Raw genomic sequence first — 22,997 nt, 5'->3', positions numbered from 1 at the left:
AGTATTATTTTCCTGAGTATGTTGATGAATCATGTTTGATCCTAGATTAGGTGTGTTAAATTGAATTGTCTTTATTGTCATTGTACTAGCACAACAAAATGTACAGTACAATCCCTTAAAGTGCAGAAATAATTTAACATTAAAAGCATCAAATAGAATAGACTCGACGTTGCCTCGTGTGCCGGGCAATTTGGAATTAGCATAGTGAAATGCCCCAATGCGAGCAAACTGACGAGCCACTGACATTTAATAGGTAACGGTAAACAGAAAAAATGGAATGGAAATGTCTAATAACAATAAACAATACATAAGAACAGCAAAAAGAAAATGAGCTTTTCTTCTGCAGAGACACAAGTGTCATTATGAAGAAGCATTAAACTCAGTGCATTTACACATCAGTAACCCAAAAATGCCACAGAAAACCATCACCTGTGTCTTCAGGTGGTGAGGGCGCACCATGGGGCATGTTGTGCACAACACAGTGCTCCCACACTGAGCAACAATGCAGTGCTATCATATAACAACACTGAGGCCACTCACGTCCAGCACCACACATTTTCTTGTCATTAAGGCTTCCACCTAATCATCATGTATTTACTTTTTTCATTAAGTTAATTATAGATAGTAGATTTCTATTGTCACCATCATTATTGATATTTCACAGCACAAAACGCAAGTTGACTTTTGTGCATATTGGTCGAATCTTATCTAATCTTAACTAAGTGTTCTTATTTAAGATCAGATCATGAGCACAAAAGTTGTTAAATTGTTCGCACGCACAATTTACAATCAAATCTGTGCGTTGTAAAGTATTTCACGTGCGAGGCTGAGGCTCTAGGATCAACATATCTCCATTAGGCGTTGAGAGAGGCTCTGAAGGTGCGATCACACTCATATTTAGTCTTTTTTGCTCGTTCAGGCGCAGTAAAATTCACACATAGACACATTTTTTCATGTGGAGCCAAAAAAGCAGTTGATGTGACTGCAGCGTTTAGCTGGACAAAGACATTATTCAAGAGTCTTCTCTTGTGGTTGTGAGGACGTGAATAGAGACTCTCTTTCATCACTAAATAGACAGTAAAGAAAAAACATGTTTGGTGTTACTCGCTTCTTTCCTTTGAAATTGAACTTCTCAACTCATCTCCTCTCGGTTAAAATAGAAACCTGGATGACTGCTTTTTGAAACAGCCTTATTTCCTGTCTCAGATTAGCGGCGCTAAAAAGTCCGTGTGATGCAAAGTGGATCCTCACCCTGCTCCTTGATCTGCCTGATCTGCTTCACCGTCTCTTTGAGGATGGCACATTTGTCTGGCTTGACGTTGAGGTCGTCCATGTCGTTGATGTTGGCAAAGATCAGCTCGGCCAGCTCCTCGATGTACTTGTTCTCCTGCTCCCGGTTCCTCCTCTCAGTGCTCCTTTTAGGGCTGAAGGAAAGGAGGAGGGCAAAGACACTGTCAAAATTGGCACCAAAAATGAGTCAAATGTACGAGGGCTAAAACGAATCCTCAAGAAATTTGAGTAACCTCGATTATTAAAAATCATCAGAGATAACTCTTTACATCAAAGCTTAGGCTAATTCACTGATTTAATGTAAATTAAGACCATTTTAACCACAGTTCAGACTCATTTATCCCATGCACAAGTTTTACATTCATTGTTTTACATTTGTTTTACAGTGCAGTGCAACTCTCAGCCTCACTACAACCTTCATACATCCTCTCAGGCGCTGAAAGCACAACGACTTGTTAGCCCTTATATAAACTGTCGTCTGCAAAAATGCTGCAGAAGCGTTTTTCCGCATCGACCTGCGAGAGACTAGACTCATTTCACCAACCTCTCTCTTCCCCTGCTTTTTCCCTGAATACGTTTTTTTAGTGCATCATTTATAAAAAAGTACTCATTATCTGACTGAAAACTGATTATCTGTTGAAAATGAAAGCTTATTTCTGTCTATTCGTACTCAAATAGTGGGACAAGAATCAACAGGAATCACTGATAATAAATAAAGATTAGTAATAGCAATAATAATAATAATAATAATAATAATAATAATAGTTGGCTGAATACTAGAGTGCACTTAAGTTCACGATGAGGTTATGTGGCGTCCTGAAGTATTATAAGGTATTGGAAGTTTTGTGGTTATTCAGATGAGGTACATGTTGTTGTTACAATTTGGATCTAGTGGTGTCATTGTGACTGTAGACTAAGGATGCATTTACACCAAATCAGGCGCTGTGGAAGTCTTTGATTTGAATGTGGGTAGTGTGTTTAGACTGCCGATGAAAAAACAAACCACAGGTTGAAACCTTGGATGTATAAAAAGAACTGGATACAGCATTGGAGCCGGGCCCGGTTTATTTCTCGGAAAGTTGCTCAGTTGTGTCATTGGGCCGAATGGATGAAATTATGATTGTGAAATTAGTCATTTTGCAAGGGTTGTGACGCCCCAAAAAATGAATACCATGTACGGCATCACTTGATGGACGCAGATGTTGTAATTTCATAGAATAAGTGGAGACACTCACAGGCCAATGGCACTTGGCTAATGGACACGACGCCTGATTTGGTGTGAATGCAGCCTTAGGGCACCCTCACACTTGGCCCAGATGATCCGTGCCGTGCTTTAGCGTGATTGTTCCCCCTCTCTCTTCCCCCGCAGCCCAGGCCCGCTTGCACTCACATTACTTGAACTGATCCGAGCCTCGGCCCGATTGCTTCTTGGTTATACGTCATCGCACCTCAGAGTTTTTTTGTTGTCCTCCTTTTTTTGAGTATTATCATCTGACCAAATCTGCAGTAAACACTCCACCTCTGCATCAGACCACCCCCAACCCTCAGCCGCATCTTTTTAAATGTCTGTCGCGGGCAACAGTCGTATATAAATAGTCTCATAGCTTTACAAAAGCCCACCTCTCTCAACAGTGCCGCGGCTGGCAAGTGTGCCGTGCCTGGTCACTGAACAGTTGTACTCACGCAGGTCAAATGAACTAGACGTTAGCCATCATTCATGCTTGGGCACGGTACGAATGGAAAGTGTGAGTGCGCCCTTAGTCTACAGTCTCAGTACATCATCACTGTGCCACCACTAAATCCACACTGTAATAACAAGGACAAGGAGGTCAAAGGTCTTCACCTGGGCCCCAGTAGGTCCGACTGACAGTCCTTCCTCTTCAGAGACTCTCCCCCTCTGGGAGGCTCTGGGGTGTCTCCACCCCCACTACTCATCTTCAGCAAATATCAGCACCTAGAGAAAGAAGAGGGGAGAGAATAAAGAGTCAGAACGAATGCAAATGAATCAGAACTTTAGTCTCAACTATTTCAAAAAATATTCCTAATGGTACATCATTACGACTCTTCTACAACATGAAATGCTTTGCCACGTTGAAACAACCAGGTTTACAGTTATTGTAATGCAACAGTGCTGACTGTGTGCAGACCTGTTTGAACAATGCAAATGCACATCACTTGCCAAAGGTGATAATGTTTTGACACTACCAGCTACAGAATAAGGATACGAAACTTCCACAATACCTGTTACACCTAATGCACGTGTCACACATCGTTAAATGTATTGTGTAACTAAATCTGCCTCTGGTTTTATGTGCAAAACATGCCATTATGAGGATGCTTTTCATTTAGACGCATTCATTTTATGCAGCACAACAGCAACTGATTACAGCGGGAATTAAAAATGTCACCCCTGACACTGAAAAGGGTTCTTCTCTCTACTCCTCACATTATTATTAACCACATTATGAACATAAAATATGTAAACAACCTGTTTGAATAGAGAATAATCAAACAGAGAGTATGCTTGTGACTAATGAAACAAATGTACCAGGCAACATGTGGGAGGCCTAGTGGGAATACAGTAGGTGTCAATACTCATTACAGTTAGAAATAGTTATAATATGTAGGCATACACATTGTTCTTATATGAATATGTCTGGCAAATGAGTTAACAGTATTAATTAGAAGACATAATGTTGGGAGCCAGATTGTCTTGATGATATTTTTGTAATCTTCAAAGTATTATATAAGAATGTAAAGAGGAAAATAGGGAGGTAAAAAAGGAAACAGAACACACATTGGCAGGGAGAAGTTAAACCATATGGTCACCTCATGGTGCTAGACTCTCTACCAAACACCGATGGTAAAACAGAGTAGCTGCAAGGCTGGCAGCCGGCATCAGCTTTGGGTTGAAGACATGGATGCTATTTTTAGTCCCCTTAGGTTTTGAGCAGAATGTCACATTATGTTAGTAAGTCAGCCTAATGATGGAAATGTTATATGTACAAACGTCTTTCTGTTTTTCGTTCAGGTTCATCTGGTTCTTTGTCAGTTGAATCATTTGCATTACACATTTCTTTGTGTCAAAGTTGCTTTATCGTTGTCTCTCTAAGCAGATGACTGTGTGCACTTGAGCAAACACAACGCTTGTGCAGCATTATCTGGATCCGGTTCTAACAACATTATATTTAAAGAGATATGTAACTGAGTTCAATCCAGGTCTGTGTCATGGCAATGTGTGCATTGTCATCAGATAACAGCACGCTTTGTCGTTTTCTGTCCTAATATTTTCAATTTAGAAGAGTGGATGCGACTGATGGCAACAAAAGGCCAATAATTGGTTGACAATGGTTGCTCATGGCAACCTGGCACTCTTTGTGTTTGTAACTTTCAGCTATGCTAGCAGTATTATTCTTAGCTATTATGACAGACAGAGAAAAATGAAAGTACTGAATGTATTTTTAAGTGGGTTTTCTGTGTTTGCCATCGCAGCTGTAAATAGGTTTTGACATCATCTGGGGAACTTCAAAGTGCTTACACACAGGATTTTCCTATATTGTCAACTTTTCTAATGGATGTTGGATAAACAATTAAGATTTTCATTTCTGACTCTATTTCTGACCATTTTAAAAAATGGCAGATTTGAAGTAGAAATAGACCAAAAACGAAGAAGAGATGGAACATGCGCATAAACATAACAATAAGAAGTAGTAAACCGTAGTAAACCTAATTGGCTCAAGTAGCTTCTGCAGCACTAACACAAGCATGTAGTTCGTCATTGTTGTCGTTGTTGACCGACGGTCGAGAGGTGGGGCAATGACATCATCGCTTCACAAAGTAGGTGAATTTGATATTCAAGGGTGGCATTTTTTTTGTATCCACTCTGGGATCCAGTTTCAGAAAAAGGTGCTTTCAGGCTTCCATAACCACTAGAAGCCACCCTGTGGATGATCGCCCAAAACGGTTCCAGCTAAACACGTCTTCGTGTGGATGGGCCCTAGGGCCAATTGTGTTGATGAGAGGGGATGACACGGGTAGAACCAAGGTCACTTCAGTTAGGACTGAGTCTTCTTATAGGGGCACAGGTGAGCTACCAGGGCACCCTGCACTTATAGTTGTTTTTTAAACATAGTTTAAATAATTTGGGGTTTAGGCCTTTCACAGTTGTAAAGTTGACAATGTTACATGATAATTATCTCAACCAAGCTGGTTATTATTATTATTAAGATTACAAAAAGAGCAACAAATACAATGTATTATATTATATTCCAACAAGATTACATTTTGAAACAGAATGTGGTGCATTTGAATGTGACAAATGTTAACTTATATCCATTATCACACACACACTGATGAGGCACAGTCTCAAAGTCACTGTTGGGTTAGAGGCTGTCTGGCCGTCAAGGACGCTAGGCCTTTAAGGCTCTTCAACAGGCCAACACATCACCTGACTGTTACATAACAGCCGGTCTGTGGGGCTGACGCTGAGCAGATCAAAGCAGGAAAGAGGGATAAGGGGGAGAGAAAATTACCGGCAGGTAGAGGGAGAAAAGAAAGAAGATGGGGGAGAGAGAGAGAGGGAGAAAGAGAGAGATTGAGAAGGAAAGGAAGAGAATAATAATGGAGAGGCAAGTGGAAGGGAAATGTTTAGTAAAAGAAATATATATAAAAGGAAAGCACAGCAGATCGAAGGAGAGGAAAAGGATCAAATGGATGAACAATGGGTTTATTGGTGCGTATGTACCGTACAGACATCAAGTCAGAAAGTACAAATGTTGTAAAATAAGCCAGGGCTGTGTGGATGGGGGGTGACAGAAGGAGGGACATGGGAAGAAGGGCATTTGTTGCTCTGAATAATAAGGCCTGAGGAAGGAGTAGAACATGGCCTAATTATACAAGATGAGAGGAGAGGTTCTGCCAAGTGATTTATTTGGCTCCGGTTGTGCCGATAGCTCCCACGATGCAAAGCGAGCCATTGTTAATCAGTGTTTATCATCACCAGTCAGCTAGTTAGTAACCCAATGCTTAGCCATGCTAGCAGCTTGTATCGAGTGATAGCAGTGTTGGTCTGTTTGTCACTTAGTCCACTACCTTGGTTCCGACAAGGCGAGATGTTTGTGTTATTGAGCACAGCGTGTAGTCTGGAAACCCCACGATTCATGTTTGCTCTGGCACGTATGTCTGGTCCCTCTCCCATTCAGACAGTTTTTCCAGCCTGATAACTGACGGAGGAGCGTCATAGTCCCAGTCCCAATTTTGCTGGTGATGAATAAAGCAAATAACACTGCGTGTGTTTGAGTCAGCAGGCTGCAGAAACGATGCAATGTCCGTGTTGCCAGATTTGTTTGTTTTCCGCCAAAACACGCAACACTGCCTGCTCAACTAATCCTTCTTTTCCCATGCAAACTATGTCGTGACGTGTCATACAACCATTGGCTATGTGCCTAGCGTGCATGGTATTGATTACGAGCGAGCTACGCCGAAACAGAGTGACGAACGGACATTGGACATTTTAAAATTCCAATTCAAAGTGCTTTCCTAACTTTTGGTGGACAGCAGCTTATTATTGGTCCTATCGTTAAAATATTTGGATCAATGTCTGGAGTAGATCCACATAAGCCCACAGTGACAAACACACCACGGATATCCTCAAAGCAATTTCAGTCAAAAGCAACTGGACTTGGTTATTTGTCAAGGAAGAAGTTTCCCCTCTCATGCAAGAGGCTTCATCAGTTCATGTACGCATCTGACCAGGCTGGGACTGGACCATGACCAGGACCAGGCTGGGACTGGCTTTTGACTGAAATTGCTTTGAGGATAACGATGACCTGGACAAATGAGAACATGCACAGGCTTACACCTTGGATAAACATTTGAAGCCGTTTAAAAACCGGAGAACCAGAGAGAAGAGACAAAACCAGATGGTCCAACCAGCCAGTAAGGAAGGAATCACAGCTAAGGATCGATCACAACCTGTTTAAGTGGACTCTTGTGACCCACTTGTGACAGGGTGAGGCTTTCACTGGTGTTTTTATTCTGTTTCATTGTTTGAGGCACCACATGTAGCACCGTCACATTAAAGCGTGAGAGATTGTCTTGGAAGGTGTTGATTATGAGAAACACTACCACCCATGAAGCCTCTGTAATAACACAGAATCCATCAGGCTAGCCATCTTCTCATTTGTTTACAATCATATGAAGGTGTCGTACACACCGGCGCTAGCGTTATTTCACTGGCTGCCTGTAATGTTGGATTTTACCTTCTTACTTCACACACGGCTTATGTGAGTAAGGTCCAAAGCGTCCTCTTTGGTCATCTGGTGCTGACATCCTCAATGTGAAAATGACTTATGAAAGTTTGCCGAAGCATCCTACTGCTGTTATGCACCGACGAACTCCCATCACATATCAGACGAGCACCCTCCTTTATCATTGTAAGAAACGGATCAAAACAGATTTTTACAGTTTAGTTTTTATTGTTTATTGTCACTTCTACTGTTTTTCCATATTTCCCATACTTGTTTATGGCTTTCGTATCTTAAAATCGTTATTTTTAATCGTTATTAACCTGTTTTTATTACTAGTATTATTACTATTGTACCTTTTATGAGCTTATATATTTTTCTTTTTCGCTCTATTTTTCTGTTTTACCTGTGCTGTTGAATTGGGTTTATTCTTATGTAAAGCACTTTGAGCTGCATTTATGAAAGGTACTATATTAATAAAGTGTATTATAATTGTTATCATTATTAACAACAATATTCTAAATTGTATTACTAATAATAGTAATAATAATAATAAATAACTATAGACATACTATTAATAATAATTATTAATAATAATAATAATAATAATAATAATAATAATAATAATATATTAATTTGACAATGATACACTGAAATTAAAAAACTATATATATTTTTAATCAAAAAATGAAATATTTGAAAAACAATAATTCAAAATACTCAAGAGTGTGTGTCTTACCCTCATGGCTGCAGGCAGTGTGGGCTCCCACGTGGCTTCAGATATGTTCAAATGTATTTAACTAAACTGTCTTTCTGGTCTGTTCACTTGTTACTGAATATCTCTTGATGTCTACTTCCTGGTGTGTTACATGTGGTGGTCTCAGGTTACAGCCAGATGGTCAGGTGGGAAGCGTGAATGGGAATATTGAGGTATATATTTTGCAGTAATGGCTACTACATATGCTAATAAAATAGCACCCAATTTGCAGGAAATTGCAAGAAAATGACAAGGCACACTGTACAATAGGTAATGTCTGGAAAGCGGAACAAATGGTTTGGAAAATCACCATTAGCATGAAAGACCTACCCCTGACAAAATGATAGTAGTCATGGAAGTAAAGCACACTATGGGTTGCTGTTGTTACAGTTATGAGTCATGCTCGGGCCTTAGCTTGCAGAATAATTGAGGTTTTGTAACAAAACATGGCAGTGAACACACGCTTATGTAATGACTGACAGCACAACAATACGTGTTTTTGCAGGGACAGTGGAAAACCTCTTTCCTAATATTTAAAGATTCCCTAATATGCTTTTCAGGTTCATATTTGTATTTTGGGTTTCTACCAGCACGTTTACATGCTTTAATGTTCAAAACATTTTTTTCTTCACATATTCAGTTCAAAGGTATCTAGACCACACTCTATGACTCATGTTTGATTTACAGAGGCCCAGCATGCTGTCTGTCTGAATATATGTATTTACCCTCTCAAACGCTCCGTTTTAGCACCTGTCTCTTTAAAGTGTAATTCCAGCGCGAAATCATCCCATGGTCTTTTTTGGCAATTACATACATCAAATAAACCATCGAGACAGTTTTTTCGTGTAACAACTATTAACGGAGAAATCCGGTACAGTCGCTACCAGCGGGATGTGGCTAACAGCGATTAGCTCGGAGCAGCACAGTGAAGACATTCAAAGGTTTTTTTTAACCACTAATACTGCTCCAAATATCACCAAACCTCTGCAGCAGCATGAGAAGAGTCCCTACACAGAAAACAAAGCACCAATGGGCTCCTTCCTTTGGGATTGATTTTGGTAATCCACTTGAATGGACTTTACTATGAGAGGAGCTGGTACAGGGGCCAGTAGGTAAGTCTTTTAAAACACTCTTTTAATAAACTCTGGGTTCACTAACTACGTTGTTGGTGCTTCGTTTTATTTGCACGGACTCTTCTCATGCTGCTGCAGAGGTTTGGTGATATTTTCAGCAGTATTAGTGGTTAAAAGAGACGTTTTAATGCCTTCACCGCAATGCCCCGCTTAACTTACATGTCGGTATTCCTGTCTGCTTCTCTAAATTGGTTGGGTACCGACCACCATCCACTGAAGGTAATACACCGACTATGATACCTCATACACCACTTCAAAATATCCAAACTATCCCTTTAAGGGGTCACAATGGTCAGTGGGTCACATGGAAACCCACAGAATAAAACATGGCTGTGATGCTAGGGTGATACACAGAGCTTCCTCTGTTTTCATATAGAAGAATGTCTGACTCCTTTAATAGAAAACAGTGGACCAAATCAATAAAACAAGGCTCACGTTAAGCACTTAGAGGACGTAAACATGACAGCAGAAGGTTTGACAGCAGTGACTGAGAGGTGGGACCCTCCTCCCTTTAGTGTCTAAGCTCCTGTCAAGGCTGCAGTCTAAGCCAACCAACCCTCCCATCACACACAAACATAAAGTAGATTTAATACCCTGCTGCAGCTGGATTAAGAACACTGGCTTCTCCCACACTGAGGGGCCTGTATCATATGCACGGTGGGTGTGTTCGTGTGCGTGTGTGTGTATGTGCATCTCTTTCCGTCAGTGTCCACATCGATATGTCCAATCTCTTTATGGACATCTCTGCTGTTTGGTGCCACGGTGATGCTGCTCTGTGCTGGTGGCTTTATGACCGGTGGCTAAACGCCTGTTGCTATGGACAACAATCATGTTGTTGATCTAGGTGGCTTTATATCTCTGGATCAGGGAGAGCAACATCCATTATATATCAAGGTAACTACAGCACTCCATAGCTTTTAATTCTACAATTACTTTATTTTAATTATATCATTATTATTATTATTATTATTATTATTACACAAAAATACAACAGCGGAGGGAAAGCTGCACTGCCATTTCTAAGTCCCTGAGGCTCATTCCAGCTGACTCAGCAGATATCCGCAAGCAACATTAAGGTTCAAATTAAATTTCTGGAGTTTGCATGTTCTCCCCGTGTCTGCGTGGGTTCTCTCCGGGTTCTCCGACTTTCTGCCACAGTCCGAAGACATGCAGGTGTTACGTTCATTGATGACTCTAAATTGCCCGTAGGTGTGAATGTTAGTGTGAATGATTGTCTGTCTTTATGTTCCCTGCAGTAGACTGGCGTCCTTTCCAGGGTGTACCCCGCCTCACGCCTGATGTCAGCTGGGATCGGCTCCAGCCCCCCGTGAGCCTGTCAGGGACAAGCAGCTACAGATGATGGCTGACTAACACAATATAGAAAAGTCAAACGTGTAGGCTACAAAGTACAAGGTCCTCCTCTACATCTCAACAAGGAACTCTCTAACTTGGTGGGTCAGCTAAACATTATTTTGGATTTTGATTTTTAAATTGGCCTACTCAACCTTAAACATTTGGAATCAAGACTGTATCTCTGTTAAGTTGGTAGTTATAATCCACCATCATGCATGTAGACACACAGGTGACTAACAGGTGAGAACACAAACTGATTGGTGGGTGTAACTCTTCCAAACTACGTTATGAGAAGCAAATCACATTCAAATCAAGAACAGGGCTCACACACACAACACACGTGTACACGTGTACATTTACTCATATCCGTTCACCAAAAATGCTAAAGTTGTGTTTGCTGGAGTTGTTCACCTTGTTCTGGACAGCAGACACATCAGGATGGTTTGGAAGTTTTACTCAAGAACTCAGGTATTTGCAGCTTGTTGTTGTTGTTGTTGTTGTTGTTTATAGCCAACTCAATGACTGTGATGCAAATAGGTTTTTGGGGAAACTGAATTAGTTCTGATGAAATATTTTGGCATGTTTTAGCATCTGTATCTAAATCTCCTCAACTCGACAACTAACAGATGCCAAGTTGATCCTCTCTCTGTGAAATTGGAGAATTAAATGCTGAACACAGAATTTGGACACTTGTGATTTTGCGGTCGTTCCAAACTCAAACTTACAATTGAAAATTTCACTCTCACGTTTGGAACTTGGAGTTTGTCAGGTTGTCGGCCAGTTGGTCTAAAAATCGAACACTGTATCATCATGACAACAAAGCAGTCTCCCTCTCTTTCTCCACCTGGCAGTCCGACTCTTTTTTCTATTGAATTGCTGTCAAAGTTTCCAAAGACTTCTGACATTGGTGTGCTGGAATGGAAAGCAAACGCCTTTCTGTGTGCTGTGAAGTGACTCGCCGTAAAATTCAAGCTGTACACACTGACCCACTTTAACCACTTCTCTTTATTGGCAAACCGGCCACCCCCACCCCACCTGTCCCTGTCTCAACAAATACACTAATTAGTATTTGAATAACAGAAAAAGTAAAAGTTTAATGATTTATTATCACAGGAATCCCTATTTTTAATCTTGTGAACAGTTTCAACAGCATTTCCTGCAAAATGAGGAACCTGAAAATACTAAATTCAGTAGAAAATGATCCATATTATGTGATTCTAATTTGTTTTCTGCACCAGAATAGTAAATCAAAACCTTTATGTAAACAATTCCCTTGGAAAATAAGGGAAGAGAACAACAATAGCACCGCATAGTGAAACTCACACTGCATTATCAGAAAATCAGCTGTTTGATTGAAAGCTGATCTCTGGCATGTGCAGCGCAGGAAGACAATGATCCCAACATCAAAGATGGGGACAGAAGTTTTTAGAACTTAAGTTAAACCGTTTGTAGATGGCTTGTTTGCAGGCTGCTCAGCCAGCAGCGGCTCATTACTCTGCATGTGCTACTTCATGTAATGTGAGAGCCGGATCGATTATGGACCAAAATCAATACCATTGAACACGCCGGCTCAGATGCTAACTCAATTATAAATACGCACAGATGCACACATGACAAACACATCACCGATACTCTTACGTGTGAAAAACACGCACCAAACGCATTACCCCATGTGCACCAGTTTGCACATGTAGCTCTCATTCTCTCACTCCATACGGCCCAACCAATATGCCCTTTTTGAGGGTGACGCAGATTTAAGAGCGGAGGAATTCACAGATTACCAAAATGGTGGCGAATATAGAGGATTTGTGAGCCAATATGACTCTGCAAAGGTTCTCAGAAGGCTGCTTCTTTTTCTTTAACAAAGAACTTTATGAAGAAGGCCCTGCACAAATCAACATGTTATGGGTTGAACGCCACCTGCGAGGCCAATGCTGACCTGGGGATGAAGTTACACCTTAAAGAACACTGGACATTATTATACATTATACATACAATGTATTAAATTGTCGACCAATTCTAGAAATGTACGCTGAGATAATAAAGAACAGGGCTGGCTAACTTTTGCAAGTGGTTTCCAGGCTGGGGCAACAAGGTCACAGCTTTTAGTTGTTGAAACTAAAAATATGTTTGCAAACTCTAAAGTTATACTGTACATCAGCGACTTAATGAAAATGTAAATGTCAAATACTTTGCTTTGCTGCACTGTTATTAAAACGGATGCCTTTACACACGCGTAAAGGCACCAGTGCATGTATGGTTCTTGTTCTGACTGTGAAAGCAATATTTCAATTGAAATCACTGACGAATATTAAAAATGTATTTATTTTCGGGCGCACGTTTTGCTGTTTGCTGTCCCTATTTTTTTTTTAAATGTTTCAAAGGCCATGAACTTGATACTGCCGAGCCCCGAGGAGAAGATCAAATTCAATAAATAACTTTATGAAAGAATTTCTAAATCACACTTAGCATTATCTTCTTTATTATAACTTATAAATAGAATTTATTTCTGTAAAAAAGGTTTTCATATCAACACATATTGGAACTGTTTATGTCTGTGATGTTGGCTGGTAATGTGTTAATTGTGTGCCGACCAATATATATATCAGTCTGGCTCTACCAAGAACTGTGCAATTCAGATGGAGCTTGTCCAAGGAAGTGAACAACAATCACAGAGGTACTGTATATCCTGATACAGCATGATACGAACATCCTGAGCCACATATACTGCAGGGGGAAGAAAGGAAAGGACTTGTGTACAAATTCAGGCCAGTGGTTAAACTCTGGACCCCTGAACATGTATAGCAGGCAGCTTGAGAGAGAGAGAGAGAGAGAGAGAGAGAGAGAGAGAGAGAGAGAGAGAGAGAGAGAGAGAGAGAGAGAGAGAGAGAGAGAGAGAGAGAGAGAGAGAGAGAAAGAGAGAGATGGGGGGAGGCTTTGTTTATCGTCAATGACACTCTCTCGTCACGCTCTGTGTGGCCGCTGAAGTGTTGTGCTGCAGTACAACGTTCGAAAGTGGCCAAATCTGGACATTACCTGAGTGTTATTTCTAAGTATTCCCGGTTCAAATCCCACTTAAAGCTTCTGAGATTAGTATGATTTGATAGAAAAGGACAGCAACACGTATAAGGGAATGAAAATAAAGGGGCTTGAACCTTATCTATAGTGGGGGGTGGAACAACACAGTTAGCCTACCAATCAGCTTATTGACAATACGGGAGTCATGGTTCAAACACGCGTCATGCGTTGAGCAAAGTTTGACTGCAGACGGATGATGATTCTCTGTCATATTGGGACATGTTGTGACTGATTCATGCAGACAGATTTCAGTTCCCCCTCTGAAATGGGCCATGATTACACTGCCACGGTGTACACCTAAACACCAAATAAAAGGTCCCTTGCAATAACAAATGATATCAGATCTTGTAATACACTGACGAGATAAACACTCATAAAGCCTGTATCTGATATGAGAGTCATCTGATGGGAGATGCATGAGCTGATAGGATGGCTCACACAGCTTTAAAGAGAAAAGAAAAGAAAGAGGTTGACACAAAACGAAAGCAAAAACACTGCCATTTAATTGTTCTACTGGCCTCCGGGTCAAACTCCACCTTCAACTCACTCATCGGCTTATCTGCGGTCGCAGCTAGTGTCAGCGTGAAAATTAACATACAGTCACAGCTGAGCGACTTCATAAACCTCTCCTGTTTTTCTGCGGTGTGGTGAGAGAGATTTCACGTACTGCCTGTAACATTCACACAAACTATTCACTCTCGCATGCTGCATTATCCTGAGTCAATACAAAGTCTTGTAGGCAAACAGTTATCAACACATAGCTAACAACCACTTGACTGTGTACATTTCAATATTTTCCTTCTATGAAATGTAGTTAGTTTACTCAAGACTTCCCTTGACTTGATCGCTGCACACGTACTGTATAGTGAACCTGCTGCTTTCTCAATGAGTGCTAACAACAGTTGTTTTTGAAGCAGAGCAAACTGGGTAAACAGTTGGCTGGTTAGACCTCAGGTGACAGAGCAGCCACAGGCCTGCTGACTTTGCACTCTGTCTGTATGTGTGAGACCAGTCACTCATAACCACTGGCCCAACAAACACACACACACACACACACACACACACACAGACTCAAAACCACAATCGTACATGACAGCTCAAAGTCCAAGTCGGACTGAGACAGGTATCACATACCGTGAGCATCAAACTCATCTTGGCGTTGGTAATAAATAGACATAATGATAATATTGTAATTATTACTGCAACTCTTAAGATGTTGTCTGTGGTTTCAAATCATTAAGAGATGTAGTGTCACTGTGTAATTGGAAATAAATAAAATAAAGATTTTCCAACCATTTTTAATTCAAAATGTAATCTTCCAAAAGTAAACACAACAGTAGCTCATCTATCTCCGATAACATGAAACACATGCGTGGATCCTTATTATGTATGACTCCCAAAATGATAGACAGGTGCTTCAACCCAGGGACTAACAACTTCATCTAAGTTATTAATGTTTAGCGATGCAGCTTTGCTAGTAAACACGAGTATCACACATCAATATTCATCTACAAAGTCACTTCATTGTGAACGTTAATACAGCTCAAACTGGCACTGTCAAACATTACAGACTGTCCCTCTAAATCTGCCATTTACAACAGAATCAAGCACAAGTCTGATATTCACTTACCTCTGCTTTGGTTAAACCAGTCCATAAGCAGTCCAGAACCGGCCGGCTATCCCATGCCGGCAGCACTGGTTTTCACACTATACACACGGTCAACATAGCAGTGCACAACCCACACATACCACACACACACACACACACACTCGTTTTGTGTGTCCCCTCTTTTCTCTGCGAGATTACCTTAGTGTGTCTGTGCGTGCGTTTGTGTGCGTGTGTGTGTGTGTGTGTGTGTGTGTGTGTCATCCGCGCCTAATGACAGCTGACAAACTACATGCCACAAATCCCCCCTCTCTCTCTCTCTCTGTCCCCTCCCCCAATCATGTAGACACACTCCTCCCCGTCACCTCCCACAACACACGTACGCACACACACACACACGTACACACAAACACACACACACACACACACACACACACAAACACACACACACATGCACACGCACACACTCCTCCCTCCTATTAGCCAATGTGCAGGGAAAAAACCTCCCTCTAGATACTGAATGATTTACATGATCTGCTGTTCTTAGATGTTGGACTTGCATTACGTGTTGTGGCAGTGTTAAGCATTATTTCATGTCTTTCTTATTTAGATATTATTGATTTCACTGTAATTTGTATTGCACGTATGCAAAAATACTGAAAGTAGAAAAATAAGCTGAACCTTCAAACACTTAAATTAAATTGCTTCTATGGTGACATTTGTGCTTAGTGTTGAGAGCTGTTACGACTGGGTGATAGTTACTAAGGAAATACCTCCATATTGATTATTGAATGGTAATTTGTGGCTAATTCTAGGATATAATGATAACATACACTATATGGCCAAAATGTATGTAGATACCTGACCATTAAACCCATATGTGACTGTTGCATTAATCAGTCAAAACAGCCTTTTGGAACCTGACTGTTGGGGTTTGCGACACTTCCTGTCCAGTTCATCCCGAAGGTACTGGGATGGTCAGGGCTCAGGTTCTTCCACACCAGAGGGAAAACATTTCTTTGTGAACCTGGCTTTGTGCGCAGGGGCATTGTCATGTTGAAACACGAGAGGGTCCTTCCCAAACTGTTGCCAGTAAAGTCGGAAGCACTCTAAAAATATGTCGCATTGAAGGGGATCTATGTGTTTCTACTAGAAGCTGTTTACATGCTTTAAAGCTGAAGTCAATCACTTTTCTGTGAAACAGGTTGTTTTTTTTCCACGATCTGTGAAGAGGTCACAAATATCTACCTCCACCTTGTGTTCCTGTCTGCTCCTAATGGCATCTGCTAGTTTCCACCACAGCCAAAGAAAAAAAACCACCCAGAGCCTCGCAATCTCTGACGCAGTGTCAATTATTGCTCTGAACTCCAATCAAACTACGAAACTAGACAGTGCTGATCAAATATGAATCAAGATTCTGTTACTGTTTTCTGTCGTTCCGCCCTGTTAGCTCGACGCTGTTGCAGCTCTGGGACTATCTCAGCAGGCGTAACAGATCTGTCCCCCCATTCCCTCTCTGTGCCTTTCGCAACAGCGCCTCAACGAACAGGCAGTGTGAAAGGGGCTATCAGTTAGATGGTAGAAAATAAGGAAAAGCATTGTAGGTCCCCTCTAAGATATCCCATCACTGGAAGTAGTGGCCTAGCCCGAACTACGAAAAACAACCTCTGACCACCGTACTTTTGGTGGCCGTATCACATATCGTTACTAACACTCGTCCACACAAACAGTGAATTGAACGCAGCATATAACCACATCAGCAGCAGCAGCAGCAGCTTCATCTGTGACTTTTTTCCTTAAGCTATATTTTGAAGAATAACAAAAGAATACATAGCACCGTCACAGAAAACCATTGTTTTTCAGTACACACACTTTCAAAATGAAAGAAAAAAATGTGTCAGAAACACTAAAGCTAAAGAAAGAGTGAGAGAGAGTGAGAACGGCTGTTACTTTACATCCAGCACGCACATAATAAGCCCCTTCCCTGTTTGGATAAAAGTAAGACTCCCACTCAGTGAGATGGCAGAAAACAGTCAAATTGAGAGAGAGACAGAGAGAGAGCGAGAGAGAGAGAGAAAGAGAGAGAGAAAGAGAGAGAGCGAGAGAGAGAGAGAGAGAGAGAGAGACACAGAGAGGCAGAAACACAGAGAGGCAGGGAGAGAGAGGGAAGGGTCATTTAAAAAAAAAATGACAAAAGCTGTAAGTGCTGGTGGAAGCAGCTGTGCTTCACAGGCCACAGTGCACACACACACACACACACACAGAGCTATCACATGTATTCACACAAACGGCTCTCAATAGAGCACACACACTTTCTCCCCTTTCACTCTCCTTGTTGTCATGCCAGGATGTCCCTTGTTTGCTTTTTGAGTCTGTTGCAGTTACAGGGGAACTAGTTTTGAAGCTCCACCCGTTTAAACTAGAAATGTTTTAGAAGCAAGATGGTGCAACACAGTCATTTCCTTTCCGTTTGGTCACTGCCACGCCTCTTTAGGAGACTAGCGGCAGGTCCTGAGTGTCTCCAATGGAAGAAGTGAACATGAACATAGATTATAACCTTTCCCGTAGCCCCATAATCACTTAATGATTGGACCCATTTTTCACGAGCCACATATCTCCAGAACATCCTGACACTAAACACACACCCGTTCATGACGGTACAGATGGTGAGTTGGTTTAATAAGTCAGCGGTTTAAATTATGTTAAAGCTTCAAGTTCTGTTCAATTAAGGAGCGTGGCTGCTTTGACTGACAGGTGGCTGCCATTACAGGGGGCTAACGTTAGCTGCTAGCTGCCTGTCGGCTCTGCTACCGTCACACCACTTCAGTTCTCGGCTGCGTTTGTGGTAGTGACTGACCACCTTTGCACATGTTTTGCATTTTCTTTAGTTAAAATTGTGTCAGTTCTTCTTATTTTAGTTGCTGTTTAGAACTTTATTTATTCATATTTGTATTGTTCTTGTTCCAGATGTTACTATTCATTTATTACAATATTTTATTATTGTGTAATATTTAGTGTTTAATAACTCCCCCACCAGATGGCAAACCACACCCCCTGCGGGAAACCCTGCCCCGGGTGCTGTGTTTTGCAGTAACTCAGCGAAGTGGTCTAGCTAGCTTGTTAGCTTAGCTTGTTAGCTTTCGCTAGCTTGGAGCTTCAAGGTAGGCTTCATTTGGTCAGCCTTGGGTCCACCTCTTTGCCCATTTTTGAATTTTCAGGGAGCAGACAAAGTCATGGCACGGCCAAGATGGCGGCGGCCGGAGCCAGCGGGAGACGCCCACTTTAAGCTTCATTTTGGCTCTGCAGAAAACTATGGGTGATGTCACAGAGACTACGTCCATATTTTATACAGTCTGGGATCACAACCTCAGAGTTAGGGTATGCATAACACTAACCTTCCCTCATTCAGTTTATTTTGGTCTTAGTTTACCTTTTTATTTTTTAGGCCTGGGTATGGTGGTTTTGAGGTGGAGTGCCACTACCCTATGCCTCTGATCATGATACATAAAAGCAAGAAGACAGTAATTATCATGGTTAAATGAGCTTACTCACCTCATATGCAAAGCATCCTGGGTAAACATTCATCATCACTCAGTCCTCTCTGCAAGACACATAAAACAACAATGTGTAAATATGTTAAAATATTAATAAAAGCGTTTGGGGGACTTCTGAGAAACAGTTTGATGTGTAAAAATTGGTGGACTTGAATAATGTTGAATAATGTTCAGTTTCCAGGAGAGAGACGCACCACCGCATCACAGGAGTCCATCTGTCACAGAGTTCAACTAGGGGCCACACCCAGGATCAAATGTATGGACGTGTTTGTTTGATATGCTGTTGAGTTTTTACAGTGTAAAATAATTAAGCAGTATTAACCCACCCAACCCACCTGCTGGTTATGCTGGAAGTCTCTCTCTTGCCCACAAAAACAAGAGAACCTGCTGCGTTTCCCAGACACTGACCCTGCCTGGGAGGACGACTCAGAACGTTTTAGAGGCCTTTTTCACACTGTGAGGCTGACCTGGGCCAGTGTGGTGCTGGTCTAGGTTCATCCAGTTCCCACTGGCTTCAGTTCACATTCACAAACGTCCTTTTTTTCACGAAACAGTTTGTCTCGCTTTCCATTAACAGCTGATACAAGTGCTATTCAATTGCACTTCCATGAAGCAGTTAACAGTATGTTCAACAACAATATTTACATGTCGCAGACACACTGTGTCTCCACGGACAAGTCAGATCACATGTCCTTTTGTTGGGCCCTCGAGCAAAGACACTTACTCTACCTGCACACTCGGTCAGTCACTCTGTGTCATCTGACTTTCTAGGTTGAAAACTCATCTTTTCAGGAAACGTTGCACATCGAATGCTCGCCTTGCTGAATCACAACTTCTCCACCTCTTCTTCCCTTATTACCGGATCAAGTGGTTTCGTGAGAAAGGTTACTATGACTTTGAACCTACCAGTAAACGATTATTTCTGCTTTGTAACTTGCTAAAATGAAACTTGTTGCGTTTGTTGTAAATTATCATTATTGAGTCAGTCACCTACTTATCCTGAAATCCATGAAGAGATATTCTGCCCTTCCCACTCAGTCCAAAGAACTATAAATACGTACCACGTTTATTTTCAGGCTTACTGTCCACTGAGGTTCTTAATAAGTCAAATATACAGTAATGTTTAAAAAGATTATGTGTCATGTCATCACAGTCACAGACAATGATACACTGATGTTTAAAAAACATTTCTGTGCCATAAAGTGGTAAATCTTTACCATGAACTACAAAAGGCTGACCTGCCAAGTCATAAAATAACCTTACAAGTGTGTGTGTGCGTGTGCGTGTGTCTGTGTGTGTGGTACAAATGACTGTAATCGAGAGGACCGAATGAAAAGTAGTAAAAAGAAGAAGTGAGTTTTTTTGGGCAGCGGCCAAATCAGAGACATCTGCTGGCTCTTTCCCCTGGTGTGTGTGTGTGTGTGTGTGTCTGTGTGTGTGTGTGTGTGTGTGTGTGTGTGTGTAAAACATGCACCTGCTATCACTGACTGATGACTGCATATGCGTAACCTTCATCATTCATCTGTTTTTGTAGTGTGTGTGTGTGTGTGTGTGTGTGTGTGTGTGTGTGTGTGTGTGTGTGTGGAGGAGGGAGGGATGGACAGCTGATCTCTACGCAACTGCTTTGTGAATTGCGCAAGCACACATGCAAGTACAAATGTTTTTCCTGCATACACAATGACAGTAAGACTCTGGCTGTGAGTCAGCTCAATTCGTGCACTTGGAAGTTGGGTAAGGCAGTGACTAGTTAAAGTTTTCAACAATAAATCCTGGGGGGAAAAAGACATTTCTTGAGATCTTCTATTCTCTCATGACTTGAATTTTCTTCAGGCAGTGAGATGTGGTTAAAAGATTTGTACTGAGCAAGTAAGTTGAACTTGAGCCAATAACAAAAAAGTTGTGTTTCCTGCTGCGAGGGGGAGACTGCTCACTGAGGACAGCCCAGAAGACGCCGCTGGAGACACCGCTATAGCTAAAGATGGGGGAGGGATGCAAATAACTCTGTCACACAACAAACTCCCTTGAGGTACGAGCAATAAAGTCTAACTGAAAATTACAACTAGTCAACCTCTTCTGCAGCAAACAATGCCAAAGTGGTTTATTCATCTGTCAATGAAAGTGAATGAAATGATTGAATGACAGCAGGTAGAGTCATGAAGGTGGAAAAGGTGTTTAGTTGCTTTAGCTTAACCAGAAAGAACCCACTGTGTCACAGGTGTCACACATCCTTTACATCATGGGTGTCAAACTCATCCAGTAAAGGGCCGTGTGGCTGCAGGTTTTTATTCCAACCAAGCAAGAACACACCTGACTCGACTTACTCAATCACCTGAACTGTCTTCACACAGTTGATTTGTTGGACCAGGTGTGTTTTTGATTGGTTGGCATGAAAGCCTGCAGCCACACGGCCCTTTACTGGATCACTCTGACACCCCTGCTTTACATGTTCTGGAAAGTTCTTCATTTAGCATCCTCGATTGTTACTCATGAAGTCCCTGACTGCCACTGATGGAACACCCTGATTGTGGTTATGTGACAATTTGTGAGTTTGTGTTTCCATGGTAGCTTTTTTGTTTCTGTTTCTATGGTAACAATCAAGTCATTTAACTGGGATTTGCTTGAATCAGAGGTGTCATTTATGCTGGGGATGCTGGGGACATGTTAAATAAACAGTTTTGCCCCCATCAGTTTTTATAGTGTAAAGTATAATTTGATAAACAATATAGTTTGTGACAATGATAACCCCCACCACACACACAATAGAGCAGGTTCAGGTTTTCACATAACAGGACATGGCCAGAAAATGATGCGTGCATGTTTATTGTCATTCATTCATCTTCAACCGCTTGTCCCTGTCGGGGCCGCGAGGGGCTGGAGCCGATCCCAGCTGACATCGGGCGTGAGGCGGGGTCCACCCTGGACAGGACGCCAGTCTATCGCAGGACACATAGAGACGAACAGAGACAGACAACCATTCACACCTACGGGTGATTTAGAGTCATCAATGAACCGAACACCTGCACGTCTTTGGACTGTGGGAGGAAACCGGAGAACCCGGAGAAAAACCACGCAGACACGGGGAGAACATGCAAACTCAAAGCACAGAAAGGCCGGGATGCGAACCTGGAACCTTCTCGCTGTGAGGCGACAGTGCTAACCACTACAATTTGATTTTATTCTTTATTTAAATGGTCAGCAATGGACGGATATTGAACATGATGTTTATTTAGCTATTTCTATTTCTTCTTTAGTTTCGAATTTCTAGAACTGGTTGAAATTGTATGTGTAATAATATTAAATGTTCAATAATAAAATGATTTGTTTAGAAAATCAGCTTTCTCTGAACCAGGAGGCCAGACATCATGACACCAAAATATATAAAATGTTTCAAAAACCCGCACAATAATTCACTAATACACCCCATACACATGGTTCATGTTCCACAACTAATGTTTTTCTTAGTCATGGAGGGTTTCACTGTTAATTATTTGCATATTGTGGTAGTCTTTGGTGAGCCATCAGACGCTCACACACAGGGGAGAGCAAGAGAGCATCAGAAAGTCAATGAGAGACACAGAGAGACGACCTACTTCCTGACTGTGATTAATTTGTGTTACTAAGCAGCTCTATGGTAACACAGAGATCCACAGTTACGCGGAGCACGGGGCTGGTTAACTGTACCGCCGCATAACAAAAGTTGATCACAATCTCATAATCCTGGCCAGAATCAAGAAGTACATCACCACACACACATCACTTCAAGCCCGCTCCACCTGCAAAACAACGTATTAGTGATTGTAGATTGCGGTGGAGGGGGTTTATGTCATTTATCAGCAAAATGTTTCATTATCTAAGTGTAACCGCCCGTGCATTTACTGGACATGCATTAAATACGGGAATATGTCGGTAAAAATCCCATATGCTATTCAGAGCTGTATATATATATATATTGTATAATGCATAAAACGATAACATAATGCC

General features: G+C 41.5%; 1 protein-coding gene across 1 annotated transcript in view; it reads right to left on the bottom strand.

Moving 5' to 3' along the window:
- The window catches only part of LOC310957343 (nuclear receptor coactivator 2-like), a 43,488-nt gene extending 27,886 nt beyond the window's left edge, over positions 1 to 15,602 (bottom strand). The window contains exons 1-3 of the mRNA XM_083927870.1: positions 15,487 to 15,602; positions 3,134 to 3,244; positions 1,252 to 1,424 (exon numbers count right to left, since the gene is read on the bottom strand). Coding sequence (XP_083783996.1) covers positions 1,252 to 1,424; positions 3,134 to 3,225 — 265 coding nt within the window. The 5' untranslated portion in view covers positions 3,226 to 3,244; positions 15,487 to 15,602. The remainder of the gene's footprint in view (positions 1 to 1,251; positions 1,425 to 3,133; positions 3,245 to 15,486) is intronic.
- Positions 15,603 to 22,997: the final 7,395 nt, after the last annotated feature.

Source organism: Echiichthys vipera (genome assembly GCF_963691815.1).
Source record: "Echiichthys vipera genome assembly, chromosome: 15".
NCBI lineage: Eukaryota > Metazoa > Chordata > Actinopteri > Perciformes > Trachinidae > Echiichthys > Echiichthys vipera.
The sequence above is the reverse complement of the archived record's forward strand: the minus strand, read 5'-3'. Positions and strand labels throughout refer to the sequence as shown.